Source organism: Aphelocoma coerulescens, chromosome 1 (genome assembly GCF_041296385.1).
Source record: "Aphelocoma coerulescens isolate FSJ_1873_10779 chromosome 1, UR_Acoe_1.0, whole genome shotgun sequence".
Classification (NCBI taxonomy): domain Eukaryota; kingdom Metazoa; phylum Chordata; class Aves; order Passeriformes; family Corvidae; genus Aphelocoma; species Aphelocoma coerulescens.
The window spans coordinates 73,292,623-73,309,307 of record NC_091013.1 but is presented as its reverse complement, the minus strand read 5'-3'; the positions used below and the strand labels follow the sequence as shown (position 1 = coordinate 73,309,307).

Here is a 16,685-nt window from a genome sequence, read left to right as displayed (position 1 = left end):
AGGATCCAGCCATGTTGGTCACCTCCAGAACAGTGAAGCTGGCAGGACTGGAGGAGACCAAGATATTTCAGGCACAGACTGAAAGAAGACATTAACCAGCTTTTGAATATCAAGAGAGTAAATGCAAGTTTATCTTGTCCAAAACCAGTGAGATATGGCCTATAATTAAAGATACTGCCTTGTACTTTAACAAAAGTACCGAAGTCCCACGCGCAGTAAGAACAAAAGCAGATGAGAAAAAAATGTATCTCACCAAGCTCTAACAATTTAATTGTGAGCTATAAAATTATAGGTTTGGACAGTTTTGCAGCAATCTGAACCAGAGCCTCTCATAGCTTTTCATCACCTGAACGTGTTTTTTCCCCCTCCTGTATTTCAAATCCCAGTATTTCATCCCAGTTAGCCATGGTATTAGCTGCTTTCCTATGGAATTGAGAATCAGCTGATGATAGCTGTCATTTCAACAAAGCTTGATGGGATAATAGCCTCAGTTCCCACACACTACACAACAATAAGCAGACATGTTGGTGAGGTCTAAACAAACACTTTCAGTGTGGTAAAGTCTCAATGTGAGCACAACAGTCATCTGTTCTGCCTGGTCAGCTGCTAAAGTTCTCATCACACATGCTCACTGAACCCATTCATGCATCTGCAGCTATATCTATATATATGTTTGCCGCTTCTTGGCCAAGAGATAATTTGGTGGCCACAGAAGAAAGTTCATATGCAAATGGAAATTCACAGATGAAGTTCAGGGAGAATCCTGGGAGATAGAGAAGTCTAGGATGAGAACAAAGACTGTTAGTTTCTTCACTTCTTGACCTCCTTCCCTGCTCTCCTATCATCAGTGTAAAACATAACCCCACATCAAACAGGCTTGCATCGCCATGCTGAGTTCATTCACAGCACATATGCAACCAGCAAGCACCAAGATAAAGACCGTCTAGCACATTAACCAAACATTCCTTCTAGTCTTAGAAAAAACCTGATCTTTTCTTATTAGACTAAGAGTTTATGCCATTTTCTCTGTAGAAACAAGACAGCATCATACACACCTGGTCAGCCACACAGTTCATCCAACAGAAGCTGATACAAAGAAAAAGCACAGGCAGACAAACCTATGTACTTTTTCCACATTAAAATACCAGAGCAGTCAAGAGAAACCTCCACATGTTTTCAAGACAAGTTATTTTTCCCTGGAACATTTCCTACAGGGCAGTAATTCAGTAACTGCTGCTCAAAAGTGGACTTGGCTATCAGTCAGCCCTTACACACCAGCGGCCCAGAAGAGCTATGAAATTTAGAGGTGATGCAGGATGCTAAAAATCTTCCTAGCAGATGGAAGACAGTCTCATGAGTACAAGTACATAATTTTTTATTTTCAACCTGGAAAGAAAATTACTTGGCACTGAGACAGTTCTAAACTAACACTTGTGACTGAAGTGAAAAAAAGATTAAAATCTTCAAGACCAGAGCAATGAGCACTTAATGAGAGTTTGGAAGAGATCACATTTACAGCTTCAGCTGCAAAAGGGCAAATGTTTAGAGAGAATTAATTGCCCAAGTACAGTACCATCTAACTCTACTAGGCAGCTTGTGCTAGAACATTTCCGTTTTTTCACCTCAGTTCACTAAATGAGTAGAAATCGACAGACATCTGCAAGTGGCATCTGCAGCTATCTATCAGCTGTAAAAATTAAGATAATACAGATTTTTAGATAGAAAGAAGCAGTTTATGCATCTGAACAGCTGACCTAATGCAAAAAAAAACTGGAAAGACCCTTCCCTCTACCACTATCCTGGAATTTAGCCCTCCTCTCACCCACAGACTGACAAATACACCTGAACATGCTAAGCAAACTGTTACGTGTAGTTCTCGCATTCCCATGTGTTGTGCTGAATCACCACTTGCCAGAGGGTGGCACCCATTCCTCCAGTACAGTCAGGCTCTGAAAACTATCTTTGGCTTACACAAGGTATTTCTCATTAGCCAGAAGTGTCCCCATGGATTGTCTGAGGGCCGAGTTCACACAATATGCCCAATAGTCAGCTGTGCAATGACATCAGTATTTGTCTAAGTGACCAGCAAAAGAATTCTGAGCTGTCTAGACTAAATGACACTTAAGGAAGCTACCAAAATCCCTTATTTGCCTGCCACAACAGCATGTATTTCATCTATACCCCAAAGCAGAAACTACCCAGAGAAGATCAAATAATTAGGTAGCCCAAAAATAAGGGGCCATCTCAAGGCTAGGTGAGAAATTCCATCTCACAGCTCATTTGAGATGCATTCCTTCTGCTGAGTCTATTAAAATATATCAAAGCATTTTTCTGTATGCATCTCTAAAGCAGCAGCCAGAAAGAGCTCAAACACATTCTACCTAGAGCCCACACCTAAACCAGAATGAATACCTGGAGTCAGCAACTACCATAAGCCATAATTGTAGCCATAAATGAACAAACAGGACACAAAGGAACAGGACAATACATGAATCTTGGCTGCAAGTCATGTCCAGTGGAAATCCTTCCAGTGTACATGATTACAAAAGCCACATAGGAAACCAGGGCACTGTTCTGAGAGGGTAACCTTGCTGGAGGTTAGAGCACAGGAGCCATCTTTAGGCTCCATCACCCTGAGGAACACATAGTGCCACACCAAGTAATTATTCCCTTCTGGCATTCACACCATGCTGTGTTTCAAGTTCGTAAGTACTGCAGAGCAGAACAGAAAGAAAAGCTTTCCTGCACACAAACAGTATATTGCAACTATATTTTAGATGCTCATACAAAACTTAACCAGCCCAGTTACAGAAGCTATACTGTCTAAGGAGAGCAATCAGCTGCTTGAGTTTATGCTTGCCACTGCTCAGACCCCATACTGTGAGACAGCCTGCAAAGAACAAGGGTCATGCTTTTTGGCAAGTGAATTAGTTGTCTTGTGTCCGGTCAGACACTTCATAGCTGCATGATTCCCAAATAAACAATGAACTGACACTGTAAAGACTAGGTCCCTTTAGGACTCAACAGCTAGGCTAAGATTACTAATCATTAAGGCTCATGCTAAGCTTGAATATGCAATTAATTCCCATCTCTTGCATCCTTTACATAACTAGAATTCCAAACACTTGCAATACTTAAAACAAGGCTCATTCCAGAATTACCTTGTAATGCTATAGATTATGATTAAAAATGGTGTAGATGTTTGAACACTCCATGTAGTTTTTCTTTTAAAGAATTATAATTTCTATCATAACTTGTTACAAAGCATTATCTTCCATATACAACAGCATGAACCTGCCTTATAGGTAGCTGGTATCCATATCAATGCCATTGCTTCTTTAATTCAATTGTAAGACAAGTGGGCAGAAAGGCGTTGGAGGCAGCTATTTTGATTCCAATTTGCCCCCTCTGTGCTTGCATGACACACTCACAGAGCAGACTTAATCACACAAATAGATTTGTTCAGCATTCAATTCCAGACAAGCCTAGAATAGGGCATTTAAGAGGCGTGATATTCAAAGAGCAGACTTACATGATCGTTTTCAATGTTTTGCAGCAGTCTTGGGTCATCAAATTCACACGACTCACTGGTGGAAGGAGGTAGCTGGCTGCAGAGCAAAACAAGCATATTCAAACAAGTGGCAACATTGCCAATCTTAGTACTTCATCTCTTTTCTTGGGAAGCAAATTTAAAAAGCAAAGTAAGACTCCAGTGTCCTTGAAAGCATTGAGAAAAGATCATATGAGTAATGCAGAAAGTGCTGAAAATGAGCACCAGCAAAAAACCCAAAACGGTTATGGTTGACATGTGTTTCAGAAGATTCACGTGTCAATGCACCTCCTGGCACAGATGTAGCAACAGCAGTTTTTAAGCATATTTAAGATACATAGATTTCAGGCAGGCTTACTTATAAAATAGATCAAAGTTCAATATCCCTAAGTTCCCTCCCTAGTCACAGTGTTCTGCTTCAAGCTGACCCCTGAAGGATTTTAAGTCTGAGTACTCCACATAAGTACCCATAAGAAACTTTCACAGAACTGACTAGGAAAGAAAGATGCAAGCAAAGAAAATACAGCAATGAAGGAAACAGCAATATCTTGGAAGAAAAGAGGGATCCATAGAAATTACATCTCAACAAAAAAGAAACATGTAATTTTATCACCTTCCTAAAAGATGATCATAAAAATGAGCTGGACCAGTGGAGAAGCCTAGCTTAGCTCACCACCAGGTGCTTTTCTAACAGCATTCAGTGTTTACCTGTTTCTTGGGTAGGAACTCACTTCTTGCCTGTATTTCCCATTCAAATCCATGCCAGCCCTCCCTGGCTCTTCCCCTCCTTCCCAATAACCTCAATATGCTTCACTGACACCTGCATAACACCTCTGGGTCTTCACTCATTTCTGTGGAATGGGACAGACCCGTCACCTCTACTGATTAAAGTTCTCAATAAAAAGGAGTGGGATTCTCTGGACATGATAGACCTACATATCAAGCTCTCTCCCAGCTTAATTACTAAAACATAGCATTTTAATAAAGAAGTCCCTTTTCTTCTCATTATCAGGCCTGAACTTAGTGATTGCAAAGAGCAACATTCAGGCTCTAGCTTCAGTCTCTAAGGTTCCTGTAAAGTAGGTTACTTTTAGCTTTTAACTTGACTGTCTGCAATTATAAATAAGCACTGCATTAGCATCCCAGCCACCCCAGCCACTGCCTATTCCTCACCCCGTTCACATACCAGCTCTCTATGCAGAAGAGTGGATCCATCACCACCCACCAGCTCTGCATTAGGCTTCCACTGGAAGACCATTTTACTCAAACAGATTCCTGCCTTGGGCTTCTTCCAGTCCCAAATTGGAAAGTGGTCTTATATATAGATTGTACCCGCTCTGCTATACAGAACACAAACATCTTGGAATATATTTACCTGAAGTCTTCTGATGAACGTTCTCTTTCCAACTCAGGAAAGTGACTGAGGAGTAGAAAAAGGAAAAAAAGAACATTTATTCCACTTTAGTAACCGAAAAAAATAGGTGGAAGGCGAAGATCAATGAGTCATCACACAAAAACATATGCTGGAACCACGGGTTCAGCTGTTCATACATTTGAATCAAGTTTTCTGCCTTTTGAGATATCTAATTTAGCTACCATGAAATTCAAAGGTTAACTTGCACTGAGATCTGAAGACTACCCATTTAAAATGAAGCAAATACAAAGATTTAGATGACTCAAAGGGATCCTTTTGACAGAACAGAATAAAACCAGTAAGCAGGTATCCCTCTTGTACAAAGAACGTTAAACTCTATAATTACAACTACACTGTTCTAAAAAAATTCTGGTTCTTCTCAAGTCTCAGAAATATGACTGATAATTGCTACCCTTGGGCTGCAACTTCTTCCCTCTTGAAAAGCCAGAGCTTATTTAGCACCTCTGGTTTTGTTTAAGTCATGATCACGTTAGTTAGGAAGTAAGTTTCTTTGCTTCATATGAAGTACTCTCCAGGTTTGACTTTCATAATTTGTGCTGCAGGACAGGAAAATGAAAGCTATTAATTAAGACCACAAAATATGCTAGAATATAAACTGAAGAACAGAATGTTCTAAACCTTTTCCAGTATAAAATTTTGTACCAGTAGTAAGCACACATTAAGTTACAGAGCTTTTTAAAAAGTCATACGTACCCATATGTCACTCCAGCAATACTGCATTTCTTAAAGTTCATGATATTGCATGTTAGAGTACCTGTTTTATCAGAAAACAGGTATTTTACCTGGAAGGGGAAAAAAAAGTCTGATTTTTACTTGCATAGTAACAAGCTCAAAGTAGAAAATAGGAAGATTCTCAGAGACATATTGCTCAAATGTCACAATATTGGCCAATGCAGGCTTATTACAGCTTGATTTGTCTACCAAATCTACTGAAAAATAATCAGGCAAATTATTTAATTGCATTACTTCTTTATCTCTAAATGTGGAAGGGCTCAAATAGTAGATATTAATTGCCAAGGCTCTAGTGTGGTCACCACAGATGTATTTGGTTGTGCTACTTGGACATTTATCAAATCTTTCAACTGTACCTATCTCAAAGAGCAAGATTCATGAAATGAAATGAAAACAAAGACTCAGGATTGTTGAAGGATCATTGGATTTTTACACACTGAAGATATTCAGTGTTTCAAAGATCACCAGAAATGTTTGGGGCTTTTTTCCCCTCGCTATGAGAATGGAATATGCTACAGTAAGTCCAACTGGTATTCTGCAGGCAAACAAAAGCTGCTTTTTCTGATGTCCAGTCATGAGCAGTCCTGAAGCACACAACACACTGCCACAGTCAGCACTGCCCAAACTAATAATCCCTTAATGGAAACAGTGACTTTAAGGTAGATGTAGGAGGCAACCCCAACAAAGCAACATGACCTCTTGAGCATTAGCAGATTCACAATTCCCACCTTCAATGGGCCACAACAGACCAAAACTAATTGCAAGTTAATAATACCACAGCTGTACCTCTGCACCAGGTAAGACTTTCAACAGGTAACACGTAAGAAGGGATGGTAATAACATGAAAGAGTGAGACAACTTAAAGACCAAACAACTTTGATGTCCTGGGGTGACAGGTAACTAGAGTTAGAAGAAGCTTTTCCTCAATAATTGCCATTCAGTTCAAGACAGTGCATGACACTATTTGTAAGGTGATCCTTTAGCTGTGCACTACACTGCTACTGAATACAGCATTGGAAAGGGAGTCTTTGCAAGCCAGAAGACAAAGTGAGTACCCAAACTTCTGAGGAATTTTAAGTCATTAATAATTTCACCATAAAACAAAAATATCAAGGGCACCTGTGAACATGTAATTCAATTAATGAATCAAAAAATTCAGTCTAGTTACACAGAATCACTTGTAAGCCATTCCTGAAGATAACATATGGGCTACCAACATACATTATGCCACACATACTTTACTTCAGGCACAAATAACGCCATAATTTAGAGGTTGATAACGTCACATCAAAGCGATTTAAATACAAATCAAATTTTAGCAATTGTAAGAAAAATGTCAATCAGATTAAGCAGCAAGAATATTGACTACACCCCTACTGAGCAGCACATTATTATGTCTTTTAAATACATAAATGTTGTCTCTAATACTAAATTCACACAAGTTATGAAGTTCACATATTTCCTTTACAGACCTATAACACCTTGATGGTCAAGGAAAAAAGCTAGCATTTCTCAATGGTGCTACAAAATTCCAATAGCAAAGTCCTATTTTCCAGTAAGCTTGTTTTGGGAAGCCCTTCCAGTCTGAAGAAATGTTATTTACAGAATAAAGAAATCTACAACAACTAGAAGTTAATATACAGTTATCTTTATCTGAAAGGAAAATAGAAATGCTTGAAGGAACACACCATCTAAATCAGGAATACAACTGCATTTTTTTGACTGGCATCTCCTGTGAAGTAGTCAGAAACATCAAGAACCAATAACACAGTCTAGGCTGTTGGCCTGCTCTTCAGCCAAGCTTAGCCCTGTACGTTCTGTTCTGGTACAGACAGCCAAAACCACAAAGCATCTCTCCAATACCTTTGAGAATGAAGTTTAGAGTGAACATACGAAATAGTTTCAATTCCCAAACATAAAACTGCCTATATGACATTACAATTAATCCTGTGATATCTCATTATTTCACTTGTAAGACTCAGACTAGAGAAAATAACAATGTCCCATTAACCCAAGTAACACACAGCAACAGAATAAAGCAGATTTGTACATCTTGCTCTCACACCTTCTCTCGACAAAATATATCACAATCGTGACACTTAAGAAAACATTGTTTTACCTGCCCAAGTTCCTCATTAAGGTTTGAGGTTCTGGCCATTGCAGGTGTATCTGTTTCAGGGTAATACATATCTATGTCCTGAAATGAGAGCAAAATTAAGACTTATGTTATGCAAATTAAGCACTAAAGTCTCTGTTTTTCTTTTAGTCAGCTCCAGCTTGGCTTAACTGTCTTAATGCTATGAGTGGGCATTCTGAATGCTTGAGACAAACATCCCAAGATGGATATGGATGCCTCCTTTACTACATGGACATAAGAAAAGCCAGATTCAACTACAGGTAGTTAATAAACTAAAGGTACAACAGTAAAAAAACAAACTTTGTACAGTAGAAAGAAGTTCATGCATCAGCCATGCTAATCATAGGTATTCAGTTACAACGATCAGTTGTTCTAGCCACATTGATGACTGGAGAGAGAGTTTTAGTGGCTCCACAAAATAAACTCTTTCTGTTACTGCATTTTATTGTGAGAGTAAAAGAAACAGCTGCCACACAAACCAAAGCAACTTCTCAGATATGCATATCTAGTACATTATAAGCAGCTCAGGGAACAGACTTTTTAAACTTCACTTACATGTATTTTATAGGAACCTACTACATTAGTCAAAGTCCAAGGATTAACACATACCAACAAAAGGTATTCCTCTTGGTTTTGTCCAGCTTGAGAGCCATCACTACAGTATTTTTGGCCCACAACTTGAGACAGACATTTTGAAGTCAAAGCTTCCCTGAACAGAGGGATTACTGTTCGCTTGCGTGAGGCAGCGCCAACTTATCTCCTTACAAAAACATTACGGTCCATACCAGAGGTGACCTTAAGGCCACAGCCTCGGGATTAAAAATGAAAAAAAAAACCCTAAACCAAACTCCACACCTTCAAACAAGTCTAGTCTTTCCCTCTGCTGTGTCTGAGAGAAGCTGTAAGATACTGAAGAGTTTTCAAAAGATAATTACTGAACGTGAGTCAGCAGAGAGATCTCCTTCAACCAAGAGCTGAGACTTCCTTCTCATCCTAAAGGCCTAAAATACAAGTCATCATTTGCACAGGGGACCTTCCCGTGACTAGATCTTTTAATTTCCTGTGAAACACAGAACTGATATAGAACAAACCCTCTGAGTTTCCCAGAAGTTGCATCAGAAAAGTAATTAGAAAATCTTTCAAAGATGTTAAGTGGGTTTTTATTTTAAATGTCAACATCCAGAACTGAGATACATTCATTCTTGCTACTTACCCAATTTATAAAAAGAGCCTGAGTAAACTTGACAACTTCCAATGTCACCAGAAGGCTGATTGGAATAAGGTTGTTGTACAGGATTATAAACGTCAGCAGATTGTATCCAAAGTTGACAGACAGCATTTCTGTGGACCAAAAGACACAGGACATCAGCAGACACAAGTCAGAGTGGTATAGAGGCAATCATCTTTATGCAGTTCGCCTGAGCAGATTTAGCAATGCTAAAATAATCAGCTAGTGTGTTGATGCCTAGTGTAAGGGCAATTTTAATATTGATTTCAATAGAAGATAGATAAAACACCCACAGAACACATGCCTAAATACACAGCATTTTATACCAGGTAAAGAAGAGCAAGGTTGCTGAGGCTATATACTGAAGAACTGAACTCTTTCTGAACAATTTTTGCTAGACAGATGGTGAGAAGTACAATATTCCCCACTATAACCCAATTTAGACATTTATCTGACATGTCAACTGCCCAATTAAGAGCCACCAATGTCACTAGTAATATAACCATCTTTCAGAAAGTGCCTACTTGTCTCAGTGGAGTTAGGAAACAAAAAATAAACACAAAACACAAAAATTAGTTCTAAAATCTGATATCACTGTCAGAATTGAGACTTCACCCATACTGAAGAAATCTATGAGAACAAGTTGACTGTTAAACAGTTGCCTAGTATATGAACTAAGGCACCCTGCTTAAGCAAAGAAGCTGTTATTAACAGCGACAGCATTGCACAACTTGCCCAAGTCTGCCATCGCAAATGGTCCTAAAGGGAAGGGGAAGCATTTATAGACAGCCAGCAGGAATGTACAAGGCTCAGCAGAGACACAGGATGAAGGCTCCTGTTCATGGTGCTGCCCACAGCCTCTCTTTATAATCAAAGTATCCATATTTGTATGCTCTTCATTTCCCTAGAAACTTAAAGAGGCACTTCAGTCAGCACACAGAACAGCCAGCACAACAGGGTCAGAGTCCACAGCTAAGGGCTTTCAGCATCAGAAGGTAATTAGAAGTCAGGGAAGCAAACTAGGAGAAGACAGAATCCAGAGAAAATTGCTGAAGCCTAATGAAGATCAAAGTTTAGACAAAGGCACCTCCAAGTGAGAGCACACCCTAATTCCGTATCTTTGATAAGTTTGCAGAATGCAGACGCATGCTTGGTATTGGAACATTTTGCAATACAATTTTTACAGAGATGACACATTTAACCAAAACTTAACATCTACCTGCCTAACCTGAAAAAGTGTCTTTCCTGTGTGTGGTAGTTACAGAAGCTATAGAAACTGTCCATTAAATTTACAAAAAGGCATCTATACAGACTATTATGTCATCCTAGTCTATTGCAAGTTGCACCTGTTTTATACTGCAAGTTCAAGAGTTCAATCCATTCATCTTTTCCAGTATTACTTCTGTCATTGTAAGGCACAAATTTAAACTTACTCATTTAAAAAACAAGGGAGAGAGCAGGCAATAAATTCTGAACATTGCTGACACTGCTACTAGAAGACACTACAACTACCAAAACCTAGAATCAAATATGGGGCATTTCCATGCTCTTCCTATGTGGTTTTCTTTCATTACTACCACAACCACAATTCTTAAACTGCAGAGGATACACTTGCCATCTGTTTTGCATGATCAGCAGACAAGCCATTTGCAGTTTGTGATAATTGCTTTAAGATCTGCATCTCAAAATGCTTCTAACATCACATTTTACAGCTAATGTAACCTCCTCAAAAGTTTGCTGGGGAGTACTTCATTGTTGATGCCCGTCTTCGATAAAGAACCAATAAATTTGAGGACTAAGAATGTAATCAAATAAAACCCTTCAAATAACCATGCTAAGAGATCAGTTTTCTCACAACAAAATCACAAGCAAAAGACAGAAGCTTTACCCAATAAATAACAATTGTAACATTTAGCATTTTGGTTTTCTCTAAAAGAGTAGATCAGCATTTCTGACTGAAAAAAAGTTAGAGAAATCCTTTTCATCTCTATATCAACATAAAATTGAAGTCAGCATCAGACTGATACCATCCTGCAGTCAAATACAGTCAGACACACATAAGGCTGCAGTACCTGACTTCCTCTGAGAAAAAAAATTGTGTATGGTATCTCCAAAGAGATGAAAGAAGTGAACACCAGATAACCAAGAATAATTTTTCCCTCTCTTCTGTTTCTGTCCTGCTCCTTGGGTGATAGCCCAGTGATATTTACCTAACCTTCAGAAGCCTCACTGGAAAGTTCACTTATGTCAGCCCATTCTCAAAAAAAAAAGAAAATATTAGGTCATCAAAAACCTAGCAAGATGTGGGGGTTTTTGTTTTCTATTTCTTATTTTATGCATTAATTCAGTGAAGCGAAGAGCCTGGCTGGCCCTACAGGCTGATACCTCCCTGGCTCAGTGCCTGCATACTCACTGTTGGAGCCAAGGTACCAGACGACTTCGCCGTGTGTTCTGTTCCATAATAAGGCACCTACAGAACTCACAAGGGCCATTACCAGGAGAATACAGAACAAAACCAGGATCTGCATGTTGGTCACTTTCTCCACATTTGATCTCTTCAGAGGTGCTTTGGTTGAATTCTAGACAGCATCGGGGGGGAAAAAAACAAAGAAGGAACCTGGCAATGGCTTATACAAGAGAAAACTGCTGAAGTAAACCCAGTCTTTACTTTCAGAGTCCATTAGAGCATCTGCTGTCCATCCCACTGATGGTCAGCAGCAGTGAACAACATATACATGTTGCTGGTCTCTCCAGGCACTCCCTGACATTAAGGCAATACAGGACTGTAGTATTAATCTAATTATCTCCATGATTATTACTATGTCCTCAGCTGTCAAGCCTCAGTTTTAAATGTCATCCAGCTACCAGATAAACTGCAATGAAAGTCAGTTCTCTTTACATATTGAACTGCTTTCACTTCACTAAGTGTTTGCACATGTGCACATGCAAACACAAGTACAATGGACCCTTGTATTCCTCAAGGCCTCCAGGGCTGAAGCAACTATAATGAGTCAAACCATTCCATAAAATCAAGTCAGTGACAATGAGAATACAGGAAAGATGATCAACTTCTATCAAAACATGCCCTTAATCCCTTTAAAACCTTTACCTGCATGAGTTTTGTATCATGTCCTGTATACACAACAATACCCAAGACCCACTGAGTGTTTCTCAGTTGTGCACCTCTCAGCAAGATCTGGTCTGGACCAACAGGAACTGGGCTGCAAAGCAAGAAGTTCATGTATCTTTCAGTTCTTGGTAACATTTTTAAAAAAGTATTTCTACTCTCAGCCTTACTCCCCAGTTAATAATAAAAACAACCCCAAACAACAAGAGGAGAAGAATGTAATAGCAATATAATGATTGTCCACACAACTGAAGAAAGCACTGGAACCTCTGTAGTTTAGTTCCTGCTAAAGCACAGTAGGGCAAAGCTGATCCAGTTACCCAAAACTTGAGAACTTACATGGCAGCCATAAATAAGCTTATTCTGCACTTGACTTTGGCTAGTACATTCTCTCTCACATCAAGGACAGAGAAGCATCACACTTGCAAAGAGACCATCCATTTCAAGCACACTATATGACATACAGTACACAAGTGTTTGAGAAAACCTGTATTACCCACGTGACTTTCAAGTGGGACGCAAGTGATCATCTGCTATTCTTGCACTGAGCTGCCCATGGAATATACATTTTGTGAAGGAAAAAGAGGCATGGCCAAATAAAACATGTATATTCCTACCAACCTTTCGCAAACTGCGAATTTAAGTACTAAAACTACATACTTTTCTTTCAAGAGTTGTAAAAATCAACGTCACCCTGACAAAGCCTCCAAGTTCTGGGATCACTTTTCTCTATACACCTGACCTTAGTGCAGCCTCTGGCTCTAGTTGAAAGGGAAAGGTTTCCATTTCCTCTGTATCTTGTGTAACAAGAAGGCCCTAAAAATCCCAACCATTTCCCTGAGTCCTTCACTTTAGATGTACCTTTTAATAAAATATCACCATTAATTACAAAGAAATCAATACTCCTGTAACAAGCAGAAGGCTCCATATGAAGATAGAACTGTGTTATCTTATACTGGCAGATGTTCTGATTAATAATTATTAATTATTACTCTCCTCTTCCCCAGAAAAAACTTGCATGTGCTTAGAGTTATAGGCTAAAAGAACAGAGGAAACATTTTTCCTAATCAAATGAACTCATGGCTTTGTTGTCAATACCTTTGACCATCTAAGCGCAAGTTTCCAGTGAAGTCATAGAGATGGCGGTTGGGTCCTTCACATTCTATCCTCCCAGATACTTTCATCAATTCTTCCCTGGACTGGAGACCAGCAGTTTGAGACAGACCCTGCACAAAACAATTCAAAGGAGATTCTTATCAAAAACTGTTATTAGAAGGCAACCTAGGAAAATGGTACTTCCTTTTAACATCTACTAAACCAAATGTAATTAAATCTGTGGAGGTCAGGGTCCTGTTTTGCTTTGGTGGGGTTTTTTTTGTTGTTGTTATGTTTTGGTTTTATGAGGTTTTTCTTTGTTTATTTGATATTTAATACCTCTTTCCTTCAAGGAAGATTCATTATGGACGTATATGAACCTACTGACAAGACTGAAACTCTCTACATAGATAGTTATATTATCTACATGATCTTTCTTTCACCAAGAGGAAAGTAACCTCCACAAAACATGAAGCTGGACACATGCACGAGGAAGTAGGAGAAAAGCAGTGTAAACAGGCCTGGCTTTTTTCTCAAAGTATAGGTGCACTGATGTGTTATGGCTGCTAAATACAGTCATTCTTAAGTGCAGTCTCTCTTGGGCCACTGCAGCCAGTATGCTCTGATCCTGCTCAAGGTTAATGATCAGCCTGTCATCCATCTGCATCCTAATGTACTGGTACTCCACATTTGAGTGCATGCACAGCACCCACTGCCTTTCCACAAACAGAGGAATCCATTTAATGTTTATTTTGCCAGAATTTGACTGCAGCACTGCAAGCCAGAGCAAGGCAGAATTTTTGTATTTTAAGCATGTCCTGAAGCAAATAAAATCTTACAGGAGCTCAGCATCTGACTTAGTAGCCTGATCTGGAACAGTAAATCACATTTCTACAAATGTAGTAAAGAAGGAGCAAATGTAGTTTTTAAAAAACAAATTATCTGTGTTTCAAAATCCTAATCTAAATTCTTTTTTTAATGAAAGAAGCCGAAGATTCTTAACTGTTTCTAAACACTATAATCAACAGTACTTCTTTAACAAAACTAGAAAGATCCAAATAAATTCTTCTACTTACCAGAAAGAGATAACAAATTAACTTAAATATATAAAAGATCCTTTTCAGCTGCTGCCTCTGCACAATGCTCATAAAATGGTACTTGTGACATGAAAAACTGCAATTTGCATCACAAGCATAGCTGATTTTTTTTTTTTTTATGTACAGCACTTAAATTCCACTAACTGGACCTTCAGCAAAACATCCAAGGTCTCTTTGATTTGTCTCTGTGGGCTTAAAATACTTGCTCCAGGTTAGTTCCTTACACTTGCACATGATGCATTACTGCTTGTGTTTGTATCTGTTGAAAAGGCAAATTACAGCCACTTTAAGAAAGATGCTTTTTAAAAAAACAACAAAAGAAAAGCACTTGTATTGTTGCCATGCAAGCTAGATGGTGCTTCATAGCTAATATCAAATACCTAAAAGAAGAATAAAAGATGGAATCCAGTCTGTTTTACCTGTCGTATTTTAAGATTCGTCTCCCCATCGAGATTAGCTGTTTCAATATAGCACATGGCTTGTGGTTCACTGTAAGGAGTGTAAGATTTTCAATATTAAAACTCAGTACTTTTTTGTACACTACTTTTGCACTAATATAGTCCACAACAGACTTCTTCAAGGCACTGCAGAAGACGGAACACCATACTGGTGGTATACAACCATGAAAGAGCCAGCTGAAAGTACATATTAACAGAGACATCTTTGGATGTGGTCATACAGCAAACTACAGAGAAAGACAAGTCTAAATCAGATTAGTAAGAATTTAACAAGTCATGATAAACTTAGATGCCTGAAGTGGATTATTTTGAATTGCAATCCATTAAATTGCTTCCGACAGCAAGAGTTAGGGATGAAATACCAAGTATTGAATAGTATAAAATGGAGATATGTTTGGATGAAGACAGCAATGCTCTCTGCTATGGAATTCTGTCTGTGAACTGAACACACAAAATCATGTCTGCAAGGTCACCTTAAAGTTGAGGCGCTTGTGGGAAGTACATCCAAAGTCACTGCTAAACAGGCTTTTTTCCAGCATGAGAAAAAGGTTCATTAGGATTGAGGGCTGTGACCTGCATCTTACAGGTATGTTTCTGCCCTTACCAACGGGGACAAAAATCTTCCTCCTAGAACTGAATTTTCTATTAGTTAAGGTCTTTATCTACCTCCAACACAGAGGAGCTCTGCATAGGTAGCACCTGTGATAAGGAAGGGGACTTTTACCAGATCTTTTCCTGACATACCACTCAAGATTCAAAACCTCTCTATGGCCAAACCTCTCTACAACCAAAACTATTTTTCTGCCAACTTTCTTCTCAGGCTGCTAAGGATTATCAGTTTCCTATCTGGATTCAAGCAGGTGCTTCTTCAGCATACCACTTCTCATACTCTTGATAAATGGCTAGATTTTTTCTAACGTAACCAATTGCTTTAACAACAAATGTACTCAATCAGCAGAACAGTTCAGTAATAAAGGCTCCTTAGGACAACAATAATTAAGAAATGGACAGGTATGTTTATAACACAGTAAGAAGCTAGATTATTCTCTCCAAATAATTTTTCTTTAAAAAGAGAAAGAGGCTGAGTCTATTCTTTGTCTCCTCCTACACAGGCAATTTAAATCTGAACCCAAGAAAGACACAGATTAGAGACCAGCTTGATTCCAATTTTACCTCTGTCAAACACCTTATCTACTACAACTGAAGTGGTTAGCTCAGGAGTGAGACCTTTCACAATACAATTCCTCTAATTTCCACAGAAATTGAATGAACTGTGAAAATGAGAAATGTGGAAGTGTTTCCATGCAAAGTTGTATTTGAATTATTTTTTCCTTCATGTAAATTCATTCTTTATGTAAAATTCATTTGATGTCACCTTTTTACTATACAGCAAAAGAGAGTAAAGATAAAAACAACTGTCAATTTTACCTCCGACAATCAGCTCACACACAGAAAATCAACATACACAAGCAAAGAACCCACCCCCTTCATAACATGCAGAGCTTTCTGGTGAACTGAGGACACTTAGTATTGACATTTAAAGGAATCATGGGAATAATACCAATTATAAAGCAGAACTGCCATAGAAATTGCTATTTATTTCAAGCAAAGCTTCTCCCAAATCAACATGCTTTGGGTTAAATTCTCTAATTTTTATGTGGTTATCAATGACAGCAGGTTAGTAGAAAAACGTAGAACAAAAAGCTGGGACACACAGTTAAGAAATAAGTCAGAAGGGGTTTTTAGTATAATACATTAGAGAAGTTCTTAAGCAAAATATTCTTTAATGCTGAAACAGAAAATTACTGATGTCCAAGTTCAGCCTA

General features: G+C 38.6%; 1 protein-coding gene across 8 annotated transcripts in view; it reads right to left on the bottom strand.

Annotated features, from left to right (window-relative positions):
• The window catches only part of ATP8A2 (ATPase phospholipid transporting 8A2), a 320,016-nt gene that overhangs the window by 245,290 nt on the left and 58,041 nt on the right, over positions 1-16,685 (bottom strand). For all 8 annotated transcript variants that reach the window (XM_069013203.1, XM_069013240.1, XM_069013228.1 and 5 more), the window contains 9 exons: positions 14,821-14,890; positions 13,308-13,435; positions 12,192-12,303; positions 11,496-11,661; positions 9,068-9,195; positions 7,837-7,914; positions 5,679-5,767; positions 4,926-4,970; positions 3,533-3,608 (listed from right to left, as the gene is read on the bottom strand). In XM_069013203.1, the coding sequence (XP_068869304.1) occupies positions 3,533-3,608; positions 4,926-4,970; positions 5,679-5,767; positions 7,837-7,914; positions 9,068-9,195; positions 11,496-11,661; positions 12,192-12,303; positions 13,308-13,435; positions 14,821-14,890 (892 nt within the window). The remainder of the gene's footprint in view (positions 1-3,532; positions 3,609-4,925; positions 4,971-5,678; positions 5,768-7,836; positions 7,915-9,067; positions 9,196-11,495; positions 11,662-12,191; positions 12,304-13,307; positions 13,436-14,820; positions 14,891-16,685) is intronic.